Source organism: Thamnophis sirtalis, unplaced genomic scaffold, assembly GCF_051295495.1.
Source record: "Thamnophis sirtalis isolate CommonGarterSnake01/CBP01778 unplaced genomic scaffold, rThaSir2_p1.2 scaffold_12, whole genome shotgun sequence".
NCBI classification, from domain to species: Eukaryota; Metazoa; Chordata; class Lepidosauria; order Squamata; family Natricidae; genus Thamnophis; species Thamnophis sirtalis.
The window spans coordinates 36,523,635-36,550,096 of record NW_028261392.1 but is presented as its reverse complement, the minus strand read 5'-3'; the positions used below and the strand labels follow the sequence as shown (position 1 = coordinate 36,550,096).

The 26,462-nt window shown below is 41.8% G+C and overlaps 1 protein-coding gene across 2 annotated transcripts in view; it reads left to right on the top strand.

The window, feature by feature from the left end:
* Positions 1-26,462, top strand: part of GABRB3 (gamma-aminobutyric acid type A receptor subunit beta3) — a 281,267-nt gene that overhangs the window by 225,543 nt on the left and 29,262 nt on the right. For both annotated transcript variants that reach the window (XM_087726486.1, XM_087726485.1), the window contains 2 exons: positions 16,688-16,770; positions 22,088-22,225. In XM_087726486.1, the coding sequence (XP_087582612.1) occupies positions 16,688-16,770; positions 22,088-22,225 (221 nt within the window). The remainder of the gene's footprint in view (positions 1-16,687; positions 16,771-22,087; positions 22,226-26,462) is intronic.

Sequence of the window (26,462 nt, the reverse complement as noted above, 5' to 3'; positions counted from 1 at the left end):
TATCTTTCTTTTTCTAAGCATAAAGAGAAAACCTGTGTCCCTCTATGGTTTCTATGTCCATGTGTGAAAAAGACACTTAGTATTTGTGAGAGACAGCAGGCAATATTATCTATTTTTAACAATATTATCTAACTTTTAACAATCCTGTTTGTTGGTAATACAGATCCTGGAAAATGGCCTGGGTATTGAAAGAAAAACAGATTTTCTTTCCTTCTTTACATAACAAGGCCTGCATTAATTAGAGCTTACACATCTATGTTGCAAATGAGGACAACCAAGTAGATGGCAGCTAGGAGATAGAATTTGTTAAAATATTAATGACTGGGAGAGACATGAGAACAAGGTCAGCCAATCAATCGGCGTAGCAACTAAGTCAGCCAGTGGGAGCTTAAACAGATCTGAGTCTGTGCAGAGAATTGAAACAGAAACAGCAGTTTGCTGCTCTGAGAAGTAAAAAAAGGCAGACTGTCTGGGTTTGTCTGCTGAAATGAAACTAGCTGCTTGTGTTTGCCTGTAACACTCCTGCTTGTGTTTACTTGGAAGAACCACATGTTGGTATTATACATTTATTCATCTATTCTTATGTATATAAAGAAGTTAATGAATCCAGCTGAATCAGTTATCTCTGTATGTGCTTTCTGGATTTGAATTTATGCAACAAACTCTGACAGAATTTTATGTAACTATAGTAATTGTCTGGATGTTTCAAGCCTAAAATATTGTGATTCTTATCAGTAAAGATTTTTTATTTTATTATTATTTATTAAATATACAGTAAATGTTACCTATCTCACTCTGCAAAGCAACTCTGGTTGTCTTACAATTAAAACCATAATTAATATGGTTTAATATTTAATATAAAAATATTGTGTACAGAGATCACCCCAAAAACAAGATTGGTACAGTGGTGGCATCTTTTCTGTTAAACCACCAACAACCTCCAACATAATCCCCCATCAGGCTGCCAAGCTAACCCTCAGAATCAGGTTTCAAGGCTTTTCCAGAAGGCCAGTTCCTTTTGATATAAATTTCATTCTTTTTTTAATTGAAATAAAAGCCTCTATGTGCTTGGATTTGCCCATTGTTAATATGAAGGATCAATATAAAAGCAACTTCACCTTTAGCTTTATAGTTGTTTCTTCCATAAACATTGATAATTTTGGATAATTAGCTTTTGTTTATTTCATGAAATTTGGAGAGTAGTTCTTCAAGTGACTAAGTTTAAATTTTAAATTTTTCAAGAACTAAGTTTAACTGAATTCTTTTTAAATATTTTTATAATTTTTCTGTACTTCTACATTCAATGAGATCTACATTTGTTCTTGGAAAAGTAGACAACATATGAACAAACCTAGAGCAGAGGGGTGGATTTCAATTTTTTTAATACCTATTCTGTGGGCGTGGCCTATTCTTTTTTATTTTATTTTTAAACAAACAAAAACAAACAAAAACATAAAACACATACAACCTTCTTCCATTTCATATAGCATGTCATTTGGTTACAAGATTTTGTGCATCCTTTCCATGGTCACCACACAATTATATATCGAATCACAAATTGTTCATTAAGTACATTATTGTTATATGTCAATTTTTCAACTGTAATTATTATTCCTTAATTTTAAACAAATATTCTAAATATTGAATCCATACATACAGCATCATTTTGCATCAATAGTTCAACTCCAATTATTATTCCTACATTTTAAACAAAATATTCTATATGTTGAAATCATACATACAACATCATTCCATTACATCGTTCTAATCTGTTTAACAGTGCTAAACTTTTCTAGTATTGCATATATAATTCTATTATTCTTAAAATATAAAAACCCTATTCTGTGGATGTGTCTTGGCAGTCATGTGACTGGGTGGGAGTCGCTTGGTGGGCGTGACTAGGTTGGTGTGGTCACGTAATTGGGTGGGCATAGCTAACTCGATGTCACTCACATGAAGGGGCACCTCATCTGGCTTCTCCCCCTTCTCCTCCCAGCCAGTCCTCACCTCGTCTTGCCTATTATGGTAGGAGAGGAAGCATTTTCAAAGTCATCTTCCCCTTGATACTAGCCAATAAGATAAGATTTTGCTGTCGGAAAACCATCTGATGTACATCTCCAAATATTGTTTATCACCATTCTCTTGGTAAGACTGAATGGAGAGATTTATAAAGAATAACAGAGTTGGAAGGGACATTGGAGATTTTCTAGTCCAATTCCTGCTGAAGCACAAGATGAGATCCTATACTATATAGATCCTATACTAATACTATTATGGACACATTTCTTCTTAAAAACCTCCAGTGATGGTATACCCACAATTTCTGAAGGCATTCCATTTCTCTAATTGTTCTGTCAATAAATTTCTCACTTCTAGGTTGGATCTGTTTGATAAGTTTCCATTTCACCAATCTATCTCACAGTTACTTCCAGTTGAGCCAGGCACCACCTGTTCTATACATTTTTTCTTGCCTGTGTAAAATCTTACTTTACTCTCCATTAAATTGCATTTTTGGTGAGAAATGATGTTTACAGTGATATTCAGTTTACTACAATGATTTTTGCAAACTGCATTAAAGCTTGAAGAATACACCTCTGTTTATACTGATAAAGATTATTCTTTTTCAACATTAAAGCATACAGTCAATCAAATATTTCCAATCTTACAATTGAAAACACATTAGAAAGGCATTTAGTGCTTTTAGTGGATGTTTTACCATTCTTTCTCTTCTCCTCTAATTAAATCTTTCTGCTTCATTTTTTTTCTTGTGCCTTATTGCAATAGTTCAAAATTCTCACAGATCCTTCACAAAGAACCAGTTCTAATTTAACTGGAATACAAAACAGTCTTTCCGGTCTGGAATTCTGACTCACACACAAACACCTCAACTCCTCAACATTTCTCAATGTTTTCCTTTCCTTTCCTTTCTGCTATGTACAGAAATGTGCTTCTCTTTCATTGCTCATTTTCAAATTAACAGACCAACCGGTTTGGGTGAGAGAAGCGGCTTCTCCTTCCTCATGTGCAAGCCTTATAAAGGACAACTGCCCCTTCCTCTTTCTCCCCCTCCTCTCTTGTTCCACTGCAGTGTCTGGGAAAAACGTGTGGGTGTGGATAGGCACCCCTGAAGCCTTTGGGAAAAACACACACACAAAGCTCATTTAAAGAAAACGGACCTGGGAGTTGGTGGTGGTGAAGGCGGATAGGGCGAGAGAGAGAGTGGTGACCGAGGGGGCGGGGGGGAGGGGGTGAGGCCAGGTGACTGTACCAGTACTGGGAAGGCAGGAACATAACTATGCCACCCTATTTAATAGGAGAAAGTGCACAAATAAAGTGATTCCTATATGCTTTTCTTCCCATAGACATCAGATTATTCCAGTCCCGGTTATTCCAGGATTGTGACTGAGAATAATGTAAATATAGGAGGATCATTCTATTCTGTGGGAATAATGTAATTTATATCTGCTGGGATTTATCATCTCAGCAGGGGAACCTTTGATTACTAGACTTATATTGATTATCTCTGGAACATTCTACTTTGCTATACATTGTAAGGTAGCTTAATTCATCAAAAGAGATTCCAGACTTTTCTCTTACTTTGTACTAAAAATGGAGGAAACTTCATGTTTGTGTTTAAGAATGAGAATGCCTCTCTATTTATTTGTAGTTAATACAACCCATTGTCCTTGTTCATGTATCTCTTGGTGAATATTTTGCAATCATTGCAACATTTCACTGAGACAAACTTTATAAACTACTTTCTAATGTCCGGTAAATTAGCAAAATAAAAAGTTGACCAATCATCTCAGCCACTTTAAGGATACCTAAGACACTTTCTTATTTGATGAAGTCCATGACTAAACTTAGTCTGCAACTAAAACTCTTTACTAAAACGTTTGAAAGTTGACATCTCTAGGATTTAAGGACTAAATAATTGGAATATCTGATAATGTTATATCAGGAGTTGCAAGTTCTTCAAAAACCTTAAACTGGTTTCAATAGATTTGAGATTACAATTGATTAAAACTTTATTTCAAGTTTATAGAAGTCCACAAATAAAATATAATTTTCTTTGCTGGAGATGTAAAAAAAATTACAAGTGTGTGTGTTGGGAGTGGGTGGGGGTGATTTTGTGTGTGTGTGTGTGTGTGTGTGTGTGTGTGTGTGTGTGTGTTATATTTCATATAATATTTACATGGAAATCCCACAGGGATCAAGATATTGTTTATTGATTGATTTTATTTATTTATATTTCATGATTTTAGACTGTCTCTTTCCCTCAAGAAGGTGTCTGGGCAATGAGTTAATATTTTATTGAACTGTATTTTAAAATCTGGAACCTGACTATCTTTGAAGAATCATTGTTATACCAAAAGGTTGCCAAAAAATTATTTGGAGAAATTGAAAAACTGACATTATTCCAAGTACTAAATATTGAATTATGGAAATAAGCAATTTCTCCATTTTTGAAAAGAATGTTTTCTTAAGTAATTAGAAAATGAAACATTATATTTGGCATAGATTTAATGATATCTTAAAACAATTGGGTATTATTATGTTGTTTTTTTCCTGTTTAATAGGATAGTATTATAAGATATTTTTTTATAAAGCAGAATGATGCCTTTTTAAAATTACTTTGCCCATTGGTTTAATGTGCTGTGATTTGGGGCATGGTTAATTATTTGATTATTTAATGTATCTTCTAAGTTACAGTTGTTGCTGCTATATTGAAAACATGAATTTTCCTTATGGTAAATATGCCTGAGCACCTTGCCTAGAGAATTATTCAGGCATTGACAGATGTTTACTAAAACAAAATATCCTGAAGCCATAGACCAGCTGTGAAGCTGTTCCAGTTTTTATAAATGTGTCCATTCATCCATATTCTGTAATGTAAATTCTTCAGAAATATTTTAACCCTTCCTTGTGTCAATGTAATTCATCTTCCATTTAGCTTATGCTTTGTTGATATTCACCAGTCTGTATATACACATTCAATAAAACTGTTTACTGTGAAATTAGTTATTAAAATTGTCATCTATTATCTATTTTATGATCCACCTGCAAATTAACAAATTTCTCAGCCTATACACAATTGCTAGATATGTAATTATGTAGCTTTACACCAGCCAATCTCAACTTTCTCAGCCTAGACCTCTAAGTCTCATGAGAGCTCATTAGGAATTCAGCAAGAAATTGTGATTAAAAAAAAAACCAACAGCCAATGCTTACAATACTAATACATTTTACATGCCGGGGCTCAATTTACTGATCACACTAATGTACCGTAAGTTGTAGATATTATATTTTTTATGCAGAAGTTATGTAAAACCTTCAAAATTATTTCAAGGATTGCACCCGATCTTGTTCCACTAGTTGTCCCACATATTTGGCACCCCAGTGATTGACCTGTTTGCCACCTGCGAGAAAATACAGCTACAACAATTCTTTTCCCGCTTCCACTCGCCGGGGACAGAGGGGATGGATGGTCTCCATTAGAGGTGGCCTCAGTAACTGCTATATGCATTTCCTCCACTTCCTCTTCTGCCACAAGTGATCTGACCTTGTCAGCCTGTCGGTGTCCAACCCATGCCGAATCCCTCAGGACCAGGTCTCCTTCAGCCAGGGGGCCATTGTCCATCCAAATCCCCAGTGGCTCCAGTTGGCCATCTGGCACTTGAAGAGGACCTCCTGAGGAGGGACAGCCTGTCAGAAGAGATGAAACATACCATCCAGGCATCCAGGAGATGACCAGATGACCAGAATTTATGACTCCATGTGGTCCACCTTCGCCAAGTGGTGCGACAACAATATGGTCCACCTTTGCTAAGTGGTGCGACAACCTCCAGCTTGATCCAGTCACCGCACTAGTTCCCCATATATTGGACTTTCTACAGGAGGGCTTCAATAGGGGACTCGCTCCCAACACCCTTCAATGACAGGTCGCTACTTTATCCACCGTTTGGTCTGGGGCTTTGGCTCAGACCCTCAGCAGACTACCAAGGGTTCGGTGCTTCCTCAAGGGTGCCTCCAATGTGCATGTTCTGGTGGTCCACTGGTACCCGACCTGGCAGTTATCGGTGGTCCTACAGGCTCTCACTTCAGCTCCTTTCAAGCCTCTTCGCACAACTTCTCTCAGGCACCTCACTTAAGACAGCCTTTCTTATTGCGATAACATCTGCAAGGAGAATATTAGAATGGGCGGCTCTATCTGTCCAAGAGTATGTATCATACATCCAGACAGAGTTGTACTTCGCCTGTACCCAGCCTTCATCCCAAAAATTAACACTTGGTTCCATAGGGTGCAAGAGGTAATTTTACCAAACTTTTGCCCATGCCCCAGACACCTGAGGGAACGTGTTTGGCACACCCTGGATGTCAGATGGGCCCTGCAGAGACACATCAAATGGACAGCAGAATTCTGCAGGTTGGAGGCCCTTTTCATGTCATTCCAGCCAGGGTCCATGGGACGAAAGGTAACATCTTCCACTATCGGCAGATGGCTAAGAGTGTGTATTGCAGCAGCGTAAGATCACCAGTCCAGGGCAGTGCCGCCACCACCACTGCTTGGGCAACCCAGGCTACAATAGACAAAATCTGCAGGGTGGCTATGTCGTCATCCCATTGCCCTTTGTCAGAAACTATAAATTGAACATATTTGCTTCAGCCGAGGCATCATTCGGCAGGTTGGTTCTGCAGGGGATTGTTTCCACGACCAAATCCCAGGACAGAACTTCTTCCCGCCGTAGTGACATTTAACTTGGGTATGTCCCATGCTTGGACTCTCCAAGCAGTTCACAGGAAAATGACCATTGGCTTACCTGAAGGATCCTTTTCTCTGCACTGCAGGAGAGTCCAAACCCACCCTGGGTCTTCGGGTCCAGGGATTCGGGACCATCATGGCAACTCAGACTACTTTTATTGTTTCATCACACCATCAGCCTTCACTGGTTCCAGAAGTGGTCAAAAATCTGGTGTTATGGAGGACCAGGAGACGTGGCCAAGGAAAAAGATTCCTCAGTCCTAGGGCAACCAGACTAATTTAACCCATGCTTGGACTCTCCAGCAGTGCACAGAAAAGGACCCTTCAGATAAGCCAATGGTCATTCAGTTCTCTAAAGACTCCTTCAAAGTAGGCAGGAGTGCAAACATCACACCTCTCTACAACTCTTACAAAAAGATGTACCCAATTTGAAATGTTTCATTTCTATATTTTCCAAGGACTTTTCAGAGACTGCTCCGCTGCACAGGTTTAAAATCTAGAGATGATCATATTAACGTTAATTTTATATATCCTTAATAGTACTAATGCACATTTGCTGTTCAACACTTTTATCCCAATTCATCTCTTGGACAATTTCACTTTTGAAATTAACCATGAAAGTATAATCTTAAGAAGACCATTCATGTATGTAGAATTTGATATTGAGATGACAATTTTTGAAATCAGCTCAACAATATTTATATTTCATACTACATTCTCAGGTTCAGGATGTACAAAAATATTCAAATGATAGTGAATAGCAGGAAAGAGGAGGGGGATTCTTCTCTCTACTCTACATTTTCATAATGTTATTACAATCCAAATTAAACTAGCGTATTTATTACTTATTTTGTGGTGGGGAAAAAATCACACCAACATCATCAGTGAAAATAGGACACACTTTTGTCTTAATATGGATGACAAGTAAACAAAGTTACATCATGACTCCAGAAATAAAAGAGCACTCCATAGCTCCAATTGACTGTTGTGGTTTATATTACATTATATTAATTACACCACACTATACTAGTATAGTGATTACGATTCATTGGATCAGTGGTGGGTTGTTAACCGTTTTAGTACCGATTTGCTCGCACTTGGGCGGGTGGGCAGAGCCCTCCGCCACCACCACTACTGGTTTGGCCAAACCGGGCCAAACTTGGAGCAATCCACCTCTGCATTGGATTAATAATATTACATTAAATCAGATCATTTGGATTAAATGCTTTTTTTTTACTAGTTCCATGACATCGAACCATAATCATTCATTATGTCCAAATGTTTCTTTTATCATTACCTATATAAACATAATTTCTATCCAGTATTTGGAAGATGTTGTGATTATCTGTTTTTTAAAAAAAATTCTGTTTTGACTAGCCTATGTTTTTAGTCTCAGAATAATCAAAAGTTTAGAATTCAGATGGGCACAAGGAAAAGTATACATCCCCACTATCAAATGACATTCCATTTAGTTTTGTGAAAATAGGCCCAAAGTCACCCTGCCAAGTTTCATGCCTAAAGAGGGACTAGAACTCACACTTTCCTGGTTTCTAGCCTTAATCACAGATCATTTTTTTTCAGTGGAGGATAGCATTTCATTATGATTTGAATTTTTTTTATGATGTGGTAAATTACTTACAGGACCTAATCATGCAATTTGTTCTCACATATCTGGTTATTTGTTTTATATGTATTTATTAAGGTTGTCCATAATTCTGATTTAAAATGATAGAGATTAGAAAAACAGTTCAGTTACCATCATATTGATTTAATTGTCCTCCTGATTTAATTTTCAGTTCTTTGTGTTTCATTGATTTTCACTAGATATCTACAAAAGGCCTCACATTTTACTTTCTTAACAGAATTAGATTATGTTGGCAGGAAAGGAAACTTCATAATATAAAACTTAACAAATTCTGAGTAACAAATGCAAGATTTTATTTTATATAACTTATGTGTTTAAAAATAAAGCTGTCAGCCTTAGCCTTATATTTAAAACTGAATGAAATATATAGGCATAGTTATCTTCGAAATTGAATGTAATCTTTATATCTAAAATAAAAAGATATATTTTACAAGAATATTAGTCTTTCCAAATTTCATACAGGTAGGTTAAAGACTTTTAGTGGAAAGTAAGATACATTTTTCAATGTGCACATTAAATTCGAAATTTTTTAGAACAACTGATGTAATGGTTTTGGTAAAAAAAGATGTTCTTTTGGGAAAAGATATATTTTGGCATTCTTTTTACTCTGTAGGGGTTTTATTTGTTTTTTTTTGCTATGAAGTAATTTTGTAATGTGCTAAATTTTGAAAGATAGGTTCAGAGTTTAGGAAGTTAATGTTAAGTTTAAAAATATTTATTTTTATTTTTCTTATGTGTTCTCTATTCCATTATCACCAAAGTAAGAGAAAAAAACAAGGGGAGATTAGAAAGACAAGGGAAAACTTTGGCAGATATTTCCAGAGTATACTGATTCTTAGGTCTCCCAAATCTCATATATAAGGAAGATTGTTGAATGGCAGCAATGTTCTACAATATATACTTTTAATAATCCTTTTTCAAAATACTGAGCATAGAGTTGTGGTATAAAGGTGTGCACTATTGTTAAAAAAGACAACTGTAAATTACCAAATTACAGTACTCCATCTACTTAACCCTTTTCCTACCTTAGAGTACTTATATGTCAAAATGGGGAAGATTCAGATATATAACTGATGGTAAGAAGTCAATTCCAATTTAGATATCACCTGTTTTTTTCCAAATGAGCCAGATTTGAATCTGAACCCAAGATTCATCTATGTGAATTGTATAATAGTTTAGCAGCTTTTCCCCCCCAGATAAACTTAACAAACAAAAATAATTATAGCAACAGCAAGTACTTTTTTAAATATAAAAATCTATATCATGCGGCCTTCTCAACAGACATAAGAATACATATGTAAAATCACATAAGACAAATATATCTGTGGCTACTGACTCAGGTTGACTCAGCCTCCCATTCTCCCAAGGCCGGTAAAATGAGGACCTAGGTTGCTGGGGGCAATGTGCTGTCATTTGTAAACATCTCAAAGTGTGCTGTAAAACACAAAGGAGTGGTATATAAGTCTAAGTACTATTCTATTGCTATTAATGCAATGCAGTGTAGTGCAGGGCAGGGCAGGGCAGTGCAATGCAATGCAATGCAATGCAATACAATACAATACAATACAATACAATACAATACAATACAATACAATACAATACAATACAATACAATACAATACAATACCAGAGTTGGAAGGGACCATGGAGGTCTTCTAGTCCAAACCCCTGCCTAGGAAGGATACCCTACACAATTTCAAATGGCTATCCAACATCTTCTTAAAGACTCCCAGTGTTGGGGCATTCACAACTTCTGGATGCAAGTTGTTCCACTGATTAATTGTTCTAACTGTCAGGAAATTTCTCCTTAGTTCTAAGTTGTTTCTCTCATTGATTAGTTTCCACCCATTACTTCTTGTTCTATACTCAGGTGCCTTGGAGAATAGTTTGTGGCAACCCCTGAGATATCGGAACACTGCTATCGTGTCTCCCCTAATCCTTCTTTTCATTAAACTAGACTTACACAGTTCCTGCAACCATTCTTCACATGTTTTAGCCTCCTGTCCCTGAATCATCTTTGTTGCTCTTCTCTGCACTCTTTCTAGAGTCTCCACATCTTTTTTACATCATGGCGACCAAAACTGAATGCAGTATTCCAAGTGTGGCCTTACCAAGGCATTATAGAGTGGTATTAACACTTCACGTGATCTTGATTCTAGCCCTCTGTTTATGCAGCCTAGAACTGTGTTAACTTTTTTGGCAGCTACTGCACACTGTTGGCTCATATTTAAATGGTTGTCCACTAGGATTCCAAGATCCCTCTTATGGTTACTACTATTGAGCAAGGTACCACCTATAGTGTACCTGTGCATTTTGTTTTTCTTGCCTAAATGCAGAACCTTACTCTTTTCACCATTGAATTTCATTTAATTAGATAGTGCCCAATGTTCAAGTTTGTCAAGATCCTTCTGTATCTTAAGCCTGTCTTCTGGAGTGTTGGCTATTCCTGTCAGCTTGGTGTCATCTGAAAATTTGATGAGTTCCCCATTTATCCCCGCATCCAAATCATTGATGAAGATGTTGAAGAATACTGGGCTTAGAGTACTACTTAAGAATACTACTTAAGAGTACTACTTAAGAGTTCTTAACCTACTAGCAGAGGTGGATTCCTACCAGTTTGGTCCGGTTCACCTGAATAGGTAATAGAAATCTGGTGTACCTTTCTGAACCTGTAGTAATGGCAGCCTGACCATGCCCAAACCAGATCTCCTGGTGGTGCCATAGGTGCCACCAACTTTGGTTTTGCTTCTATGAATGCGCAGAGCAATTTTTATTGCACTGGTTGGCCAGCCCAGCCCACTCCAACGCTTGCCCTGCCTCACCTTTGCCATGTGAATCCACAGAATCCTCCTCCTGGCTCCTGCCTACACACAGGTAAGCAGCATTCATGCTAGCCTAGACCCCCCCTCCCTGCTTGCTACAACCCGGGTGCCGCACGGTCAATTGGGCGGGCAGCAGGGAAAATGGTGAGCTTGGCCTTCTCCTCTTCCTCCCCCTGATTTCTCCCCAGCCATGCTTGCCTCAAGCCATGGCAAGCTCGGTGTATGTCGGTATGTAAGGGGGCGGGTTGGATGAGACAGATCAGAAGTGGGGTGGAACAAAAGAGCCAACCTTCAATAGCTTGCCTGAAGGAACATCTACGTTGGCTTTGAAGCACATGCGGGGGGGAGCATGGACTGTTTGGTGCTCAGAAGCAGTGGCAAGTGGTGTGTGTGTGTAGGGGGTGCAGGGCATTTGGTGCTGTAGAAGCAGCAGAGGTGGGTAGAGGGCCTGAGCAGGGCAAAATTGGAGGAGTTCCACTGGCAGAAGCCCTGCGTGAAAGGCAAAAGCACAGCGGTGGGAGAAGCTGGCCATTCCCCAAGTCAGATCTTGGAAGAAGGAGGCAGGGATGCCAGCCTGGGGCTTACTTCCCTTACTGCTCGCTGCCACCTGCCTGCTCGCTACTTTTCCAGGAAGGGCCTTGGGAGGCTTCACTGAGCCATCCCAGAGCTCCGTGGAGACTACCCCATTGGGAAACCCAACCTGCCACTCCTACGAGGCTCAGCACAGGTTTGCCAGAGCTTTTAGCTGCTAGGCAGCCTTCTCAGGAGCATTGCACCTCAGCCTCGCCTTGCCTAGCTCCCTTCTAAAGTTAGGAAATGGTGCTTTGCCTCTGAGACCTTACAGAAGCCCAGGCTGGGGCACTTTGTGTGGACTTGGTGGTAAGAAGACCCCAGGTGTCCGTTCCTTCAAGTGGGGGTCCCTTCAAGCCTCCGACCATCTTCCATCCTGGGCAGCCACATCTCATTGCAGGTGCCCAGGGTGGCCTTGACCCCTATCTCCCTGCCACCTTCAGGCCTGCACAAACTCCCCTTCCCCCCACTACTGACCTGGGAATGCTCACAGCTATGCTGGCTGTCACTCCTTCATGCCTTATTGCTGGCTGCAGTTGGCCCTTCGGCAGCCCTGCTCTCTCCTTGTGACCCTTTCTGGCTGGGAGACCCTCCAGGGAAGCCTCATTGCTCTGGCCATATTCAGGTGGGCGCTGGGTCAGTCAGAAGCATGTGCGCCACCACCATGTGATCGCTCTGGCCAGGGAAGGGAGAAGGTGTGAAGGGGAGGAGGCACCTGACGAGCAGGGGGCCACAGCTGCTCTTTCAGCCTGAGATGCCAAGCTCGGCCCGCTCAGTTCCCAGGGACGCTTTCCCAGCTGGCTGCCAATTTATAAGCAGAAATTAACCATCTTCTTTTAAACTTTCCATTTCAATGAGAATTTAAGAAATTTTAGAAAAATTCTCATTGAAATGGAAAGTTTAAAAGAAGATGATTAATTTCTGTTTATAAAGGTCACATGGTGGCTGTGCGTGGGTTGCTGACTGACCCACCGCCCACCCAAATGTGGCCAGTGCAGCGGGGTACCCCAGAGAGTCCCCCAGCTGGGAAGGGGCACCAGGAGAAAACAGGGCCACCGAAGAGCCAACTGCAGCGACAATGTGGCATGAAGCAGCAGCCTTCTAGGTCGATGGGGTGGCGGGGAGGTCATGCAGGGCTGGAGGCAGCAGGGCGATGGGGGTCAAGGCCACCCTAGTGGCCAGTTTGGGCTCTGCTTGAAGGGACTCTTGAAAGAATGGGTGCGGGGGGGGGGTCTTCCCGTTGCCAAGCCTGCACAAAGCGCCCCAGCCAGGGCTTCTGCAGGGTCATGGGGGCAAAGTGCCACTTCCTAACTTCAGAAGGGAGCCAGGCAAATTGAGGCTGAGCCGTGATGCTCCCAAAAAGGCTGCATGGTGGGTGAGGTTCGAACCAAAGCCTCTCGTGGGATGGCGGGTTGGATTTCTCAGAAGGGAAGCTCTGGGACTGCTCAGCGAAGCCTCCTGAGGACCTTCCCAGGAAAGTGGCAAACAAATGGGCAGGCGGCAGTGAGCAATAAAGTATGCACAGCCTGCTCTCTGCCCAGAGACGCTGGCCTGGCCCAGCCAGGCCTTCACACACAAGGGCTGGCAGAGTGGAAATGGAATCCGGGAGGAGGGGACATCAAAAAGGGGGACAGACCAACAGTGCCCAGCCACAGCTTTAAAAGGTTCAGAGCAGCAGGAAAACAGAGCTTGATTTGATTTGATTTTTGATTTGATTTTATTTGTCTTGTATGCCGCCCACTCCCGAAGGACTCCGGGCGGCTCACAATAGACAAGGGGAAGGGGAAAAACTAGACAAAGACAACACTTTAAAAACAAAACCACAACATTCACAATTTCCGTGGGGCTGGATATTTCACAGGCCCCCCGGCCAGCTGGAGCAGCCAGGACTTGGTGGCTTTGTAGAAGGCCGGGAGGGTAGTAAGGGTCCGGATCTCGACAGATCATTCCAGAGTGCTGGAGCTGCAACAGAGAAGGCTCTCCCCCGGGGGGTCGCCAGCCGACATTGGCTAGCAGATGGAATCCGGAGGAGACCTAACCTGTGAGATCTAATCAGTCTGAGGGAGGTAATTGGCAGGAGGCGGTCTCTCAGGTACCCAGATCTGATGCCATGTAGGGCTTTATAGGTAGCGACCAGCACCTTGAAGCGGATTCGGAGACTAATGGGTAGCCAGTGCAGCTCGTGGAGGATAGGTGTGACGTGGGTGTACCTGGGTGCACCCACAATCGCTCGCGCGGCTGCGTTCTGGACTAACTGGAGTCTTCGAACACTCTTCATGGGCAGCCCCATGTAGAGCGCATTACAGTAATCCAGTCTTGAGGTCACAAGGGCGTGAGTGACTGTCTGAAGGGCCTCCCGATCCAGGTAGGGTCGCAATTGGTGCACCAGGCGAACCCCACTGAACCTTGCACGCCAATCGTAGGTGTCAGGCTCTGAGAAAGCCCTCACTCGTCAGCCAATCTCCCCCCATCTGTGTGTGTATCTTGCTCTCTCTGTTTCTGAGTCTCTTTTCTCCCTCTTTCGAAAAGCCGCAGCTGGGCCAAGCCAGCAAGCTCGCCTTGGGGCCCTTGCCAGCCATGGCAGAGGTCCCTTTCAGGCGGCCCTCCTTCTTCTCTTGCGACCCCCTGACTGGCTGTGGCAGGGCTGGGAGGGTGCGTACACACAGAGAAACCCCCCCTCAAGCGAATGCCAAAGTGTAACAAAGGTGTTTGTAGGGCAGTCGGCCACTCATTTAAGGAGGTCTTAGCAGGACTCAATGCAGGATGTGTGGCTTCTATGCTGCACTAAGGCCCCAGCCATCACCTTGCGGTGTCGTCCCCCCCCCCCCGCACAGCTCTTCAGCACAGGGGGCACAAGTTCCAGCCCGAAGTGGCAGGAAGCTAAGGCTGCCTTATGCACAAATGTGGCATGAAGGGAGCTACAAGGCCTCTTTGCTCCTGCACTAAGGCTCCGGTGACCATCCTCCTCTTCCCCTCCTCCTCCTCTCATGGGGGAAGAAGAATAACATGGCGATGGTGCAGGAGAGAAGCCGCATCCTTTTGCATCCTGCTAAGACCCTCCTTAAGTGAGCAGCCACCTGCCCCACATGTGCCTTTGCTGCACTTTGCTGCTCACTTGAGAGGTGTCTCGCCATGTACGCTCACACTCCCAGCTGCAGCTAGATGGGGAGGGTGTGTTTGTGTGTGGGGGGTAGGAATGGATCACTTGCCACTGAGTGGAAAGCAAGGCTTCTTTACCAGCCACCCAGCAGGCAACACAGAAATTTTCGCCGGTTCTGTGGGCATGGCTAGGTGGGGAGGGCATATGACTGAGTGGGCATGGGCGTGAGTGATGTCAAGTTGGTCATGCCTACTCAGTCACATGTCCCCACTTAGCCATACCCATAGAACCAGTAGTAAAAAAAATTGAAACCCACCCCTGAATATTAGTCATATTTTATCATTTATATTTACCCTAAATATTTTAAACCTTATGCTGTTTTTAACAGCAGTACAGGTGTCTATTTCCGGCCAGGGTTTACCAACCTTGATTTAAGAGGTATTGCAGATTTGGACTTCTACTTCCAAATTCCCTAACTGGCTAAGGAGTCCAGACTTCTTAAATTTACCAAGGTTGAGAAACACTGCTTCAGGCTTTCTATAATTTCAGATTCAAATCCAGTTGTTTAAGGCACCTAAGCTTTTCCCAGGTTCTATAGCTGCCAATACAATCTGAGTAAAAATACCACCACTTTAGTGAGGTCCTTTCAGGAATGCCACTTCTCCAGCTATGTTTCACTTGCTTTCAGTCTGCCATAAGCAACAGTGGGAGGGAACTGCGGGGTGGGATAAGGAGAGGTAGCAGGAAAGGAATAGAAATTACTTGTGCCATTGTGTGAGAACTGCTGGCCATTCCAAAGTCACCTCATGGAATGCAGCACCACCCAACCTACCAAGCCAGGAGCTAGTAAAAGAATTTGTTTAAATATAATTGGACAGGTCAAGATAAGCAATGGGCAAGGAGAGAAGAAGGGAAAAGTTAAACACATGTTTTGTGGATGAAAATCTCAGATCTAGCTTTGCCTCATTGTAGACACTTTGGCTTTAGTAAAGTTATGTTAATAATGGATCCGAGAGCCTTTCTTTTCTAACTGACCTAGTTGGGACAGTTGACAAGTTCAAACAAATACTATTTTCACTTCTTATTGATTTTGAAATCAAATCCAAATTAGTGTAATCTCCTAGTTTCCACATAGTTTAAACATTCCTGTTTCTCTTATTCCAGCATGTACACAAACGAAACTAAACATCCCAATTTAGAACAATATGATAACTTGTGGTCCAAAGCAACATTTGGTTTTCTCTGCAGATCAATGAATAGTGATAAATGGTACTGTGTACTCAGCCTCATTCAGAACTTTTTTTTTTAGATGTAGAAAACCTGTCCTTCATTTTTTTTGTCTTTGACGATTCCATGTTTATTTAGAAAACTGCTTAATTATGTTGTTTAGCTTGGAAATCTAATCTTGGTGTTTTTAGAATCTTTCGGTGTAATTTTTTTTCAATGAAACCACTTTTTTAAAGTATTTGAAAAAATAGTATGTATGAACTATAAATAAATAGCTACTATTTACAATACTAGCTAAAACAGTTTATTAGCACTTCTAGCTTTCTAAAATAAAACTTTTAGATAAAGCAAATGAAAATATAGATATAATAAAATGCATTTCATGCACATTTTTGTATTTGTGCAGAAGGAAAAGCATTAAACTCTAGTAAAGGTATCTGTACATAATTAGTGTCTCTTACTATTATTGCCTCTTATTTTTATTTCAGAATATTTATTTAAATGTTTTATTGCTTGTTCCTTGTTTATGTGGCAATTCATTTTATTGTGTTTTGTTTTAGAATCACAACTACTGCAGCTTGCATGATGGACTTGAGGAGATACCCATTAGATGAACAAAATTGTACGTTGGAAATAGAAAGCTGTACGTATTTCTATTAATTTCAGGTATATGAAATATGTTGTGCAAAATAGTTGATTTAGTTTTGTTACTAATATTTATTTAATTTCTCATGCCCATTATATGCATAGAGTTCTTAATAGTTCAAAATCATTTATGCTCACTTCAGGTGTATTTCATATCATCAGCTTCTGTTTTTTTATTTTCTGCAGTGGTCTGCAGTTCTGCAGCACTGTTTCATGATTATTCTTATTTTTTTAAAGAAATTTAAAGTATTCACATGAAATTACATTGACTCACTAGTGCCCAACAACAAAAAAAAGCAAATGAGGTGATTGAAGCAATTTCTGGATCTATTGTTTAATATATAATGCCTTCAGCAATTATTGTAGTTAACAAACATTTTGAAAAATAAAAAGTAGCTGGTACATCCAAAGAATTTCATTAAAGACAATACAGAAATGCATATTGGTAGTTGGAAAAGAAAGAAAATAAGAGTAAGAAGCAATACCAACAGGGAAGAAATGGGAAAAAATAGATGCTAGTGAAGACTAAAACTTTGACAAAAAAGATAATCACCGTATTTTTTGGAGTATAAGACGCACCGAAGTATAAGACGCACCAAGGTTTTGAAGAGGCAAATTTTTAAAAAAGTAGGTAGGTAGATAGAGTGATAGAGAGGGAGAGAAAGAGAGAAAAATACATTAGATAGGTAGGGAGAGAGAGAGAGAGTAGGTAGGTACGTAGGTAGCAGTGCAGTCAGGGGAGGCAGGGGAGGCAGAGCCTCACCACTGTCATCACGAAAAGAAAAAAATGTAAAAGGAAAAAGCTGAGATCAGGCTGAGCTAGTTGCTGCCAGAGTCACCGTGGATGACTCTGCTTAGTGCTTAACTGTTTAAAAAAGGTTCTAAAAAAGCACCCTCTACAGGAGGAGGCAGGAGAACAACGTGACCCATCTAATCTGACTTTAGGCGTTTTATGATCACTTGAGCAGAGTTAAGCAAGGGTTAAAAGCCAAAAAATTCCTGACGTAGATGAGGCACGTGGTTCTCCTGTCTCCTCCTGTAGAGGGCGCTTTTTTAGAGACTTTTTTTAAACTGTTAAGCAGAGTCATCCACAGTGACTCTGCAGCAACTAGCTCAGCCTGACCTCAGCTCTTGCCTTTTTTCTTTTACATTTTTTTTCTTTTCATTATGGCAGGCAAGAGCAGAGTTGAAATCCTCTCTGAAACAGGTGGAAAAAGTACGTGTGGGTCGGAGGGAGGGGGAGGAATTCAAACTTCATCCTCCTGGTGTGGGGCTTTGGGAAAGGCTGGAGGGAAGTGCTCTCCCTCCCCAAGTGTAGTTTGATTGCAGACAGAGCCACATTGTCTTTTCAAACCTGTAATCAGTGAAGCTGGGCTGGATCCTTCTGAGGCTGGGAGAAAGTGTGTGTGCTACAGTATGGCTCTTTGACTGGCTTCCTGCCTCTTCTTGTGGTTTCCATGACTCCCTCCAATCCAACTTTGTGTGTGTGTGTGTGTGTGTGTGTGTGTGTGTGTGCTTGTTTGAGAGAGAGTTTGTTTGAGTGAGAGAGGGAAGGGGGTAGTAGGAGAGATAGTCCAATCCAACTTCTGTGTGTTTGTGTGTGTCTGTGTGTTTGAGAGAGGGGGAGAGAGGGAGGAAGGAGGGGAAGGGAGAAGATAAAGAAAGAAGGAAACTTATTTTGCAAAGGAGAAAAACAATTGCTGTCACTTTAAATCGGAACTGAGCATGCCTCATTGCCATAAACCTCACCGCATGTCACTGGGAGGTAGATAGAGGGGGAGGGAGAGAAAAAGAGAAATACAGTAGATAGGTAGAGAGAGAGAGAGAGAGAGAGAGTAGGTAGGTAGGTAGGTAGGTAGGTAGGTAGGTAGGTAGATGTTTCCAGGTATATTTATCCATATGCTGGAGAAGGAAATCACTGACAATCTAAAGCACCTAAGACTTTGTTTCTGCTGGCACAGCACTGGATCAATGTAATTCTTATTAATCAGTTAAAGGGCTTTCCAAAAAGGGGGTTGAACTCTGCAAACCTCCAAAAAATGGCCCATTTTTCCCGAAAATGGGTCTGTTTCTTTAAAAAGGCATGAATAACCTTGAGGGGCTTGCAGAGTGCTCCTGGGGGGGGGGGGCAAAAACGAGCAAAAAATGGCCCATTTTTCACAAAAACTGGGCCATGTTTTGTCAAAAAAATGCATGCATAGCCTTATGGAGGCTTATAGAGTGCTGCTGGGGCCTGGGGGGACAAAAAAGGCCCGTTTGTTGCTCATTTCTGCCCTCCCCAGCTCCCAGGAGTTCTCTGAAAGCCTCCATAAGGCTCTGCACGACCATTTTGGAGCTTAGGGAGACAAAAATGCTGTATTCAGAGTATAAGACACACCCAGATTTTCAGCCTCTTTTTTGAGGAAAAAAGGTGTGTCTTATACTCTGAAAAATAAAGTATATTTTAATTTATTCTGATATCATTTATTGACCAATATAGTTTCCAGAACAGTTAAACCATTTAAGAAAACAAATGAATATTTTCAAAATAAAGATGGATCATACTCTGCATGTTATTGATCAGCACAAAAGAGAGAAGGAAGTAGTCAACACTCATGGTTTTATAAATCTTTACCAAACACCAACAAATTGTTGAGAAGTACGGTAGTTTTATATTTCCTGCAGACTTATTGTAAATAATAAGGCAAGCACTGGGTCATCCATATTTATAACTGGCTGTAAAACCTGCTGGAAATTAAATCCCAAAGTCTCTGAATATGAGTTATCAATATCATACCTCTTCTGAATCTTGTTCTGAAGCAATGAATCAAATAATGCCACTGTTCATTATCATCAAGCCACTTCCATCATTTTTGCAAAGAAGAAAATCTTCAGAGGTTTTTATCAAATATAATAGAAAAGTATGATGACTATTAGAGATATTTTAATGGAAATTTTTGAAAGTAGCCGGAACTGATAGCAAAGAAACAAAAATAATCCCTGAGCTTGTCTGTTTGTATGGGTGGAGGTGGTCTTAGAAATTCTTTGGTTGGGCTGTTTATAAATGGTTCTTTAGCAGTTTCTTGATTGGGGTATTGTTTACTTGATAACTGTCAAAGAGCCATCAGTAAACAACCCAACAAAAGAACCTCTAAAACCACCCCCACCCACACAGACAGGCAAGTCATCAGAATATAAACTGATAGCAAACAGCACTGCTTACTAGCATTGATAATGTTACCTAGTTAGGGTAATGAAAGGTCTGCAAGAAAACAAGCTCAGAGAGCACCAAGGACCCCTCATTTCAACCTTGAGATACAAATATTCACCTTTATTGAAACAAAGATATGGATAGTATCTTTTACATGGATTTTTTGTGAAATGGAATTTTAATGGATCACTGCACTTATCCTTATGTTTAAGCTTTTTCCTAAGTATTGTACATCTGTGGCCTCATGTGAAAGAATGTTTTAAATGTAAAAGTTAAAATTAATGGGAAGTGTTCTTTTGTAAGTGAAGAAGACATATTGACAAACCTGTATATCCTGCCTATTCAGTATGGATATACAAAGATCGATTTTGATGAAGTCACTGACAAATTTGCAGTTAAAAGCTTGAAAAGAAAAACCATATTATTATTACTTACTGCTAGTGAATTACTAATATGTAGATATAAGATATTTACTATTTATCTCCAAAATGCATTAATGTAATCAAAAAGTATCGATCCATTCTTTTCTAGTTATTTTTTATTATCCATTTCATTACATGGTTTTTATGTAAATGATTTTCCATATAGAGGGCATGTATGTAAAAAAAAATGATCCATCCTAGATGTCATCTATACTGAATTTTCCTTGGTTAAATTCAAGTAAAGGTAAATAGGTTATAAAATTTTGGGAACTTGATAACTGTATTAGATGTCTCATTGTTAATGTGTATGGCAAGACAGCAATTCTGGGACTAGTTTGATCCTTTTTCAGATTCCTTAATAGCTAGACCAGTGGTGTCAAACTCAAGGCCCAGTGGCTGGATCTGGCCCATAGGGTGCTTAGATCTAGCCCACGGGACCGCCTTGGAAACAGTGAAGGATGAGCCCATGGTGCCTCTGCCAGCAAAACCAGAGCTCACGAGGGCCATATGTGCCCCCCTAAACTCCGTTTTCGCTGGCAGAGGATTGCAGGAGGCTGTCCCAGCCAAAAACGTAGCTTGGGAGCTCGTTTTCATTGGCAGAGCACCCAGGCCATCACAGGCACCCCTGACATGAATGATGTCAAGATGGCCATGCCCACCCTGCCCATTCCCACCCCAGCTTCCCAAGGTGAAACACAAACCTGATGCAGCCTTCAATGAAATCGTGTTTGACACCTCTGAGCTAGACTAATAATTCAGTTAAAAGACAGAATTTGAGAACAATTTGGTTTTCATGTCCATGTTTTGGAAACATAGTTTTTCTTTTCCAGACTTAAAGAGTTACATTACAATTCTTTTGAGATCTCCAGCCTTCTACATTACAGGCTCAACTATTTTACTAAAGGGTATAAAAATGTAGCAAAGACTATTGAAATATCATCCTAAGCAGAATGGTCTTCAGGTCTATCTATATCTGGAACTGATCTGGAGGTCCCCAAGTATTTTGTTGCAAAAATAGTCACCTGCATTACCTGACAAATGATCCGGATCAAACATCCTTTATTGCCATCCATACCTTCAATACGATTGTCAGTATCATTGTCCATTTTTACGGTATTACTCCATAATATATTTCTTACAGATTAATCATCCCATCCAATCATGATTTGTATAGTTGGCAACATATAGTTATAATAATATTGTGTATTCAACTGTTTGCATCAGTAAGACAGCATCACAAGCTCGTTTTGATAATTGATGTTATCATACATGGTGAAATGGTCGACATTTATCTCATTTTGTGAAATTATTTAGTTTTATCTCTTTTTAACTATCAATACCTTTACATTTATATGCATTATTATGCACAGTTTAAATTAGTTTTTCAAAATGAATTTTCACATTTTTATAATAGTCATGTAACACATATGTATTAGTTTCATGTGAAACAGCATGAGTTGTCATGAAGCAAGGAGAAAAATTGGTCTGTTCCTCAAACAGTATCTCAGCCTATAACATGGTTTAGAATAGATATACATGCATATTATTAATAATAATATTGGAGACTATATGCTTGATTCATAGAAAGTTTAGGAGTGGGAAATTTTATACTCTTCTTTAGGGCAGAATGAAAGTTTTAAGAAAAGTGAAGTTATCATATATTTTGAGAACAAGATACTAAAACATTTCTGCTTTATTTCCAGATGGATACACAACTGATGACATAGAATTTTATTGGAGAGGTGGAGATAATGCAGTTTCTGGAGTAGAAAGAATTGAGCTTCCGCAATTTTCTATTGTGGAATATAAACTTGTGTCCAAAAATGTTGTCTTTGCCACAGGCATGTATTTCCTAATTGTTGAATTTCCATTATTTCTAGCTCTCTAATGCATGCCTACATTTGGTGTTTATATAAGAGGTAATTAAAATGGAGGTAGTGCTAGTTCATTCTTTCTTTACAAATATTTTGTGTTACTGGGTCTGAAATGTTAACATTGATAAGTTTGATGATTTTTAAATATAGAAAACAATATTTGTATCAGAAACTATGTACAGGTAGTCCTCAACGTACAACAGTCCATTTAATGATCATTCAAAGTTACAACAGCACTGAAAAAAGTGACTTATGTTCATTTTTCACAGTTATGACTGTTGCAGGATCCACTGTTCCCTCTGAGGTGCGCGGCCGCGCGGCCGAACACATGGCAAGTAAACATTGCGCAGCAGTTTCCCACTGCCGCGCAGTGTCGTTTGCTGGACACGGACTGCAGTCTCTGTACTCTGCAGAATGGCTGTGGAATCGTGAACGAAGCCCCCTCCAGCTAAACAGGAGGTTTTTTTAAAGTTTGGGTGGAATTGGTGCGATTTATTATGCAACTGCACCTCCTGATTCTCTGCTCTTCAGATCTTTCAACAAAGCCTTTCCCCACCCTGCGCTGGGGGACTCACTTGCGTGCAAGCCAGCGCCCCAAACAGAGCTAGGTCCAGTCGTCTCCTCCCTGCCTTTTCTTCCCTTTTTATGCCCTGTCTCGGACGTGCGGGCACGCATGCTGTGGACTCGCCCACTGAGACATCGAGTTTGCTGCATGCTTAGCTATGGCCATATCGCCTCTTGTTTTTTCCCCTCCCTCTTACATGCCCCCTTGGTGCAGCGAGCTAACGCCGGCGAAAGGAGTGGGGTGGACTACATGGCACAACTGGGTAAATTATAAACCACAGATTTTAATCCTATTTAATTTTTAATGGTATCAAATTTAGCTATAAAGTGGCTTTACCTACTTTTTTTTCCTGGGCCTGCTAAATTCTGGTCCCTGGTGATACAATGAGTATTTTTTTAATTTATTTATTTATTATTTATAGGCCGCCCTTTTCCCTAAGGGGACTCAGGGCGGCTTACAATTCATAGGAGGGGGAGTGCAAGACAAAACATAAGACAATACGTGAGTAAAAATAAAAATTAAATAATAAAACACAACATTCATTCAACATTCGGGTGGGGCGGATTAGAATCTTTATCCCCAGGCCTGACGGGATAGCCAGATCTTAAGGGCTGTGCGGAAGGTCTGGACAGTGGTGAGGGTACGAATCTCCACGGGGAGATCGTTCCAAAGGGTCGGAGCTGCTACTGAGAAGGCTCTCCTCCGCGTAGTCGCCAGTCGGCACTGACTGGCGGATGGAACTCGGAGGAGGCCCAATCTGTGCGATCTAATAGGTCGAAGGGAGGTAATTGGCAGGAGGCGGTCTCTCAAGTACTCAGATCCACTACCATGAAGGGCTTTATGGATGGTAAGAAGCACCTTGAAGCGCACCCGGAGATCAACAGGTAGCCAGCGCAGCTCACGGAGGATGGGTGTTATGTGGGCGAACCGCGGTGTGCCCACAATCACTCGCGCGGCCACATTCTGGACTAGCTGAAGTCGCCGGATGCTCTTCAAGGGCAGCCCCATGTAGAGCACATTGCAATATTCCAGCCTAGAGGTCACAAGGGCTCGAGTGACTGTTGTGAGAGCCTCCCGGTTCAGGTAGGGTCGCAACTGGCGCACCAGGCGAACCTGGGCAAATTCCCCCCTGGTCACAGCCGACAGGTGATGGTCAAAAGTCAGCTGTGGGTCCAGGAGGACTCCCAAGTTGCGAACCCTATCTGAGGGGTGTAAAATTTGACCCCCCAGCCTGAGCGATGGAACACTGGCCAAATTATTGGGAGGGAAACACAACAGCCACTCGGTCTTGTCCAGGTTGAGTACCAGTTTGTTAGCTCTCATCCAGTTCTTAACGGCCTCAAGACCCTGGTTCATCACGTCCACCGCTTCATTGAGTTGGCACGGGGCAGACAGATACAACTGAGTGTCGTCCGCGTATTGGTGGTATTTTATCCCGTGCCTCCGAATGATCTCGCCCAGCGGTTTCATGTAGATGTTAAATAGTAGGGGGGATAAGACCGAACCCTGCGGCACCCCATATGTTAGGGGCCTAGGGGACGATCTCTGCCCCCCCACCAACACCGACTGCGACCTGTCCGAGAGGTAGGAGGAGAACCACTGCAAAACAGTGCCTCCCACCCCCACCTCCCACAGTCGTCGCAGAAGGATACCATGGTCGATGGTATCGAAAGCCGCCGAGAGGTCGAGGAGAACCAGGATGGATGCATGGCCTCCATCCTTGGCTCTCCAGAGATCATCGGTTAATGCGACCAAAGCGGTTTCTGTGCTGTAACCAGGTCTGAAGCCGGACTGGAAGGGGTCAAGGTAACTAGCTTCCTCCAAGGACCGTTGAAGCTGGTAGGCCACCACCTTCTCAACAACCTTCCCGACAAAGGGGAGGTTGGAGACTGGACGGTAATTGTTAAGAACGGCTGGATCCAAAGATGGTTTCTTCAGGAGGGGTCTCACCACCGCCGCTTTAAGTGCGGCGGGGAAGTGCCCCTCCCGAAGGGAGGCGGTAACGACCGCCTGGATCCAGCCTCGTGTCACCTCACTGCTGTTGGCAACCAGCCAGGAGGGACACGGGTCCAGCACACAGGTGGAGGCACTCACAGCTCGTATGGCCTTGTCCACATCCCCAGAGGCAACATCCTGAAACTCAACCCAGAGATGGTCTGCCAAGTTATCCCCTTGTGCCTCGGCTGGATCTGCAAAGGTGGAGTCCAAGTCCGACCGAAACCGAGCAACTTTGTCCGCTAAGAACTGGACATAATCCTCAGCCCTACCCTGTAAGGGGTCCCCCGTATCCCTCCTATTTAGGAGGGAGCGGGTTATCCTAAACAGGGCGGCTGGGCGGGACTCAGCGGACGCAACCAAGGTGGCAATATACGTTCTTTTTGCTGTCCTCAATGCCCTGATATATTCCTTGGTGCAAGTTGTTAAAAGTGCTCGGTTCGATTCGGACTTATCGGACCTCCATAGGTGCTCTAGGCGTCTCCTCTGGCGCTTCTTCTCCCGGAGCTCCTCGGTGAACCAAGGAGGCCTCCGTGATCCGCCGACCCGGAGGGGCCGTAGTGGCGCAATTCAGTCAAGGGACTCCGATGCTGCCGAGTGCCAGGCAGCAACCAGAGTCTCCGCCGAACTGTGGGCGAGAGTATCAGGAATAACCCCAAGCTCTGTCTGGAACCTCAGAGGGTCCATAAGTCGCCTGGGGCGGAACCACCTGGTCGGTTCCTCCTCCCTACAGTGGGGGTTTGGCCTCCGGAAGTCAAGCCTCAGTAGGCAGTCTGACCACAGCAGGGGTATGATCTCATTACCCCTCAGACCAAGATCACAAGTCCACTGCTCCGAGAGGAATACGAGGTCGAGCATGTGACCCGCTGAATGGGTTGGGCCCCAAATTACCTGGGTCAAGCCCATGGCTGTCATGGAGGCCATGAACTCCTGCGCCCCGTCAGAGTGTTCACCGAGCGAAGGCAAATTGAAGTCCCCCAGGACCATAAGCCTTGGGAACTCAATTGCTAGCTCGGCTACTGACTCGAGGAGCGAGGGGAGGGCTGCTGCAACGCAGTTGGGAGGCAGGTACGTTAGCAGCAGACCCACTTGACCCTTGAGGTCCAACTTCACCGTTAAATGCATTCTGGCCTGGATTTCCTATTGTGCAATTTGTGTCATGGACTTAATCATTTTAAATTCCATAAAATGCCAGTACATATCCTTTCTGCCAAGAGATCAGAAAAAATAATGCTCAAATCTTCTGATATTTAAATGATTTATAATGTTGTTTAAATATATAATTTGGATTACATTTGAAAGCTATACATTGATTAAATACTACAGAATACAATCCTGCGGCAGTTCTTCTTTCTTTTTTGGTTTTAGAAAAGGATAATTCCCTTTTTAGCCAGGCTTTTTGAATTAGATTAACACCAGTTTTAAGTAGATTTCAATTTTAAAAATATCTGTTAGCTGCTTTGAATACCTTGAAGATGAAAAGATGGGGTACAAAACTTAAATAATAAAAAATTGTACATTCATTTTGAAAAATAAATGCAATACTTGATTAATTTCATATTTTTATTTAAAATAGTTTTGTCATGGCATATGATTTTATTGACTCAGTTGGAAATGATGTGGATGTTGTATCTGATTCTGAGG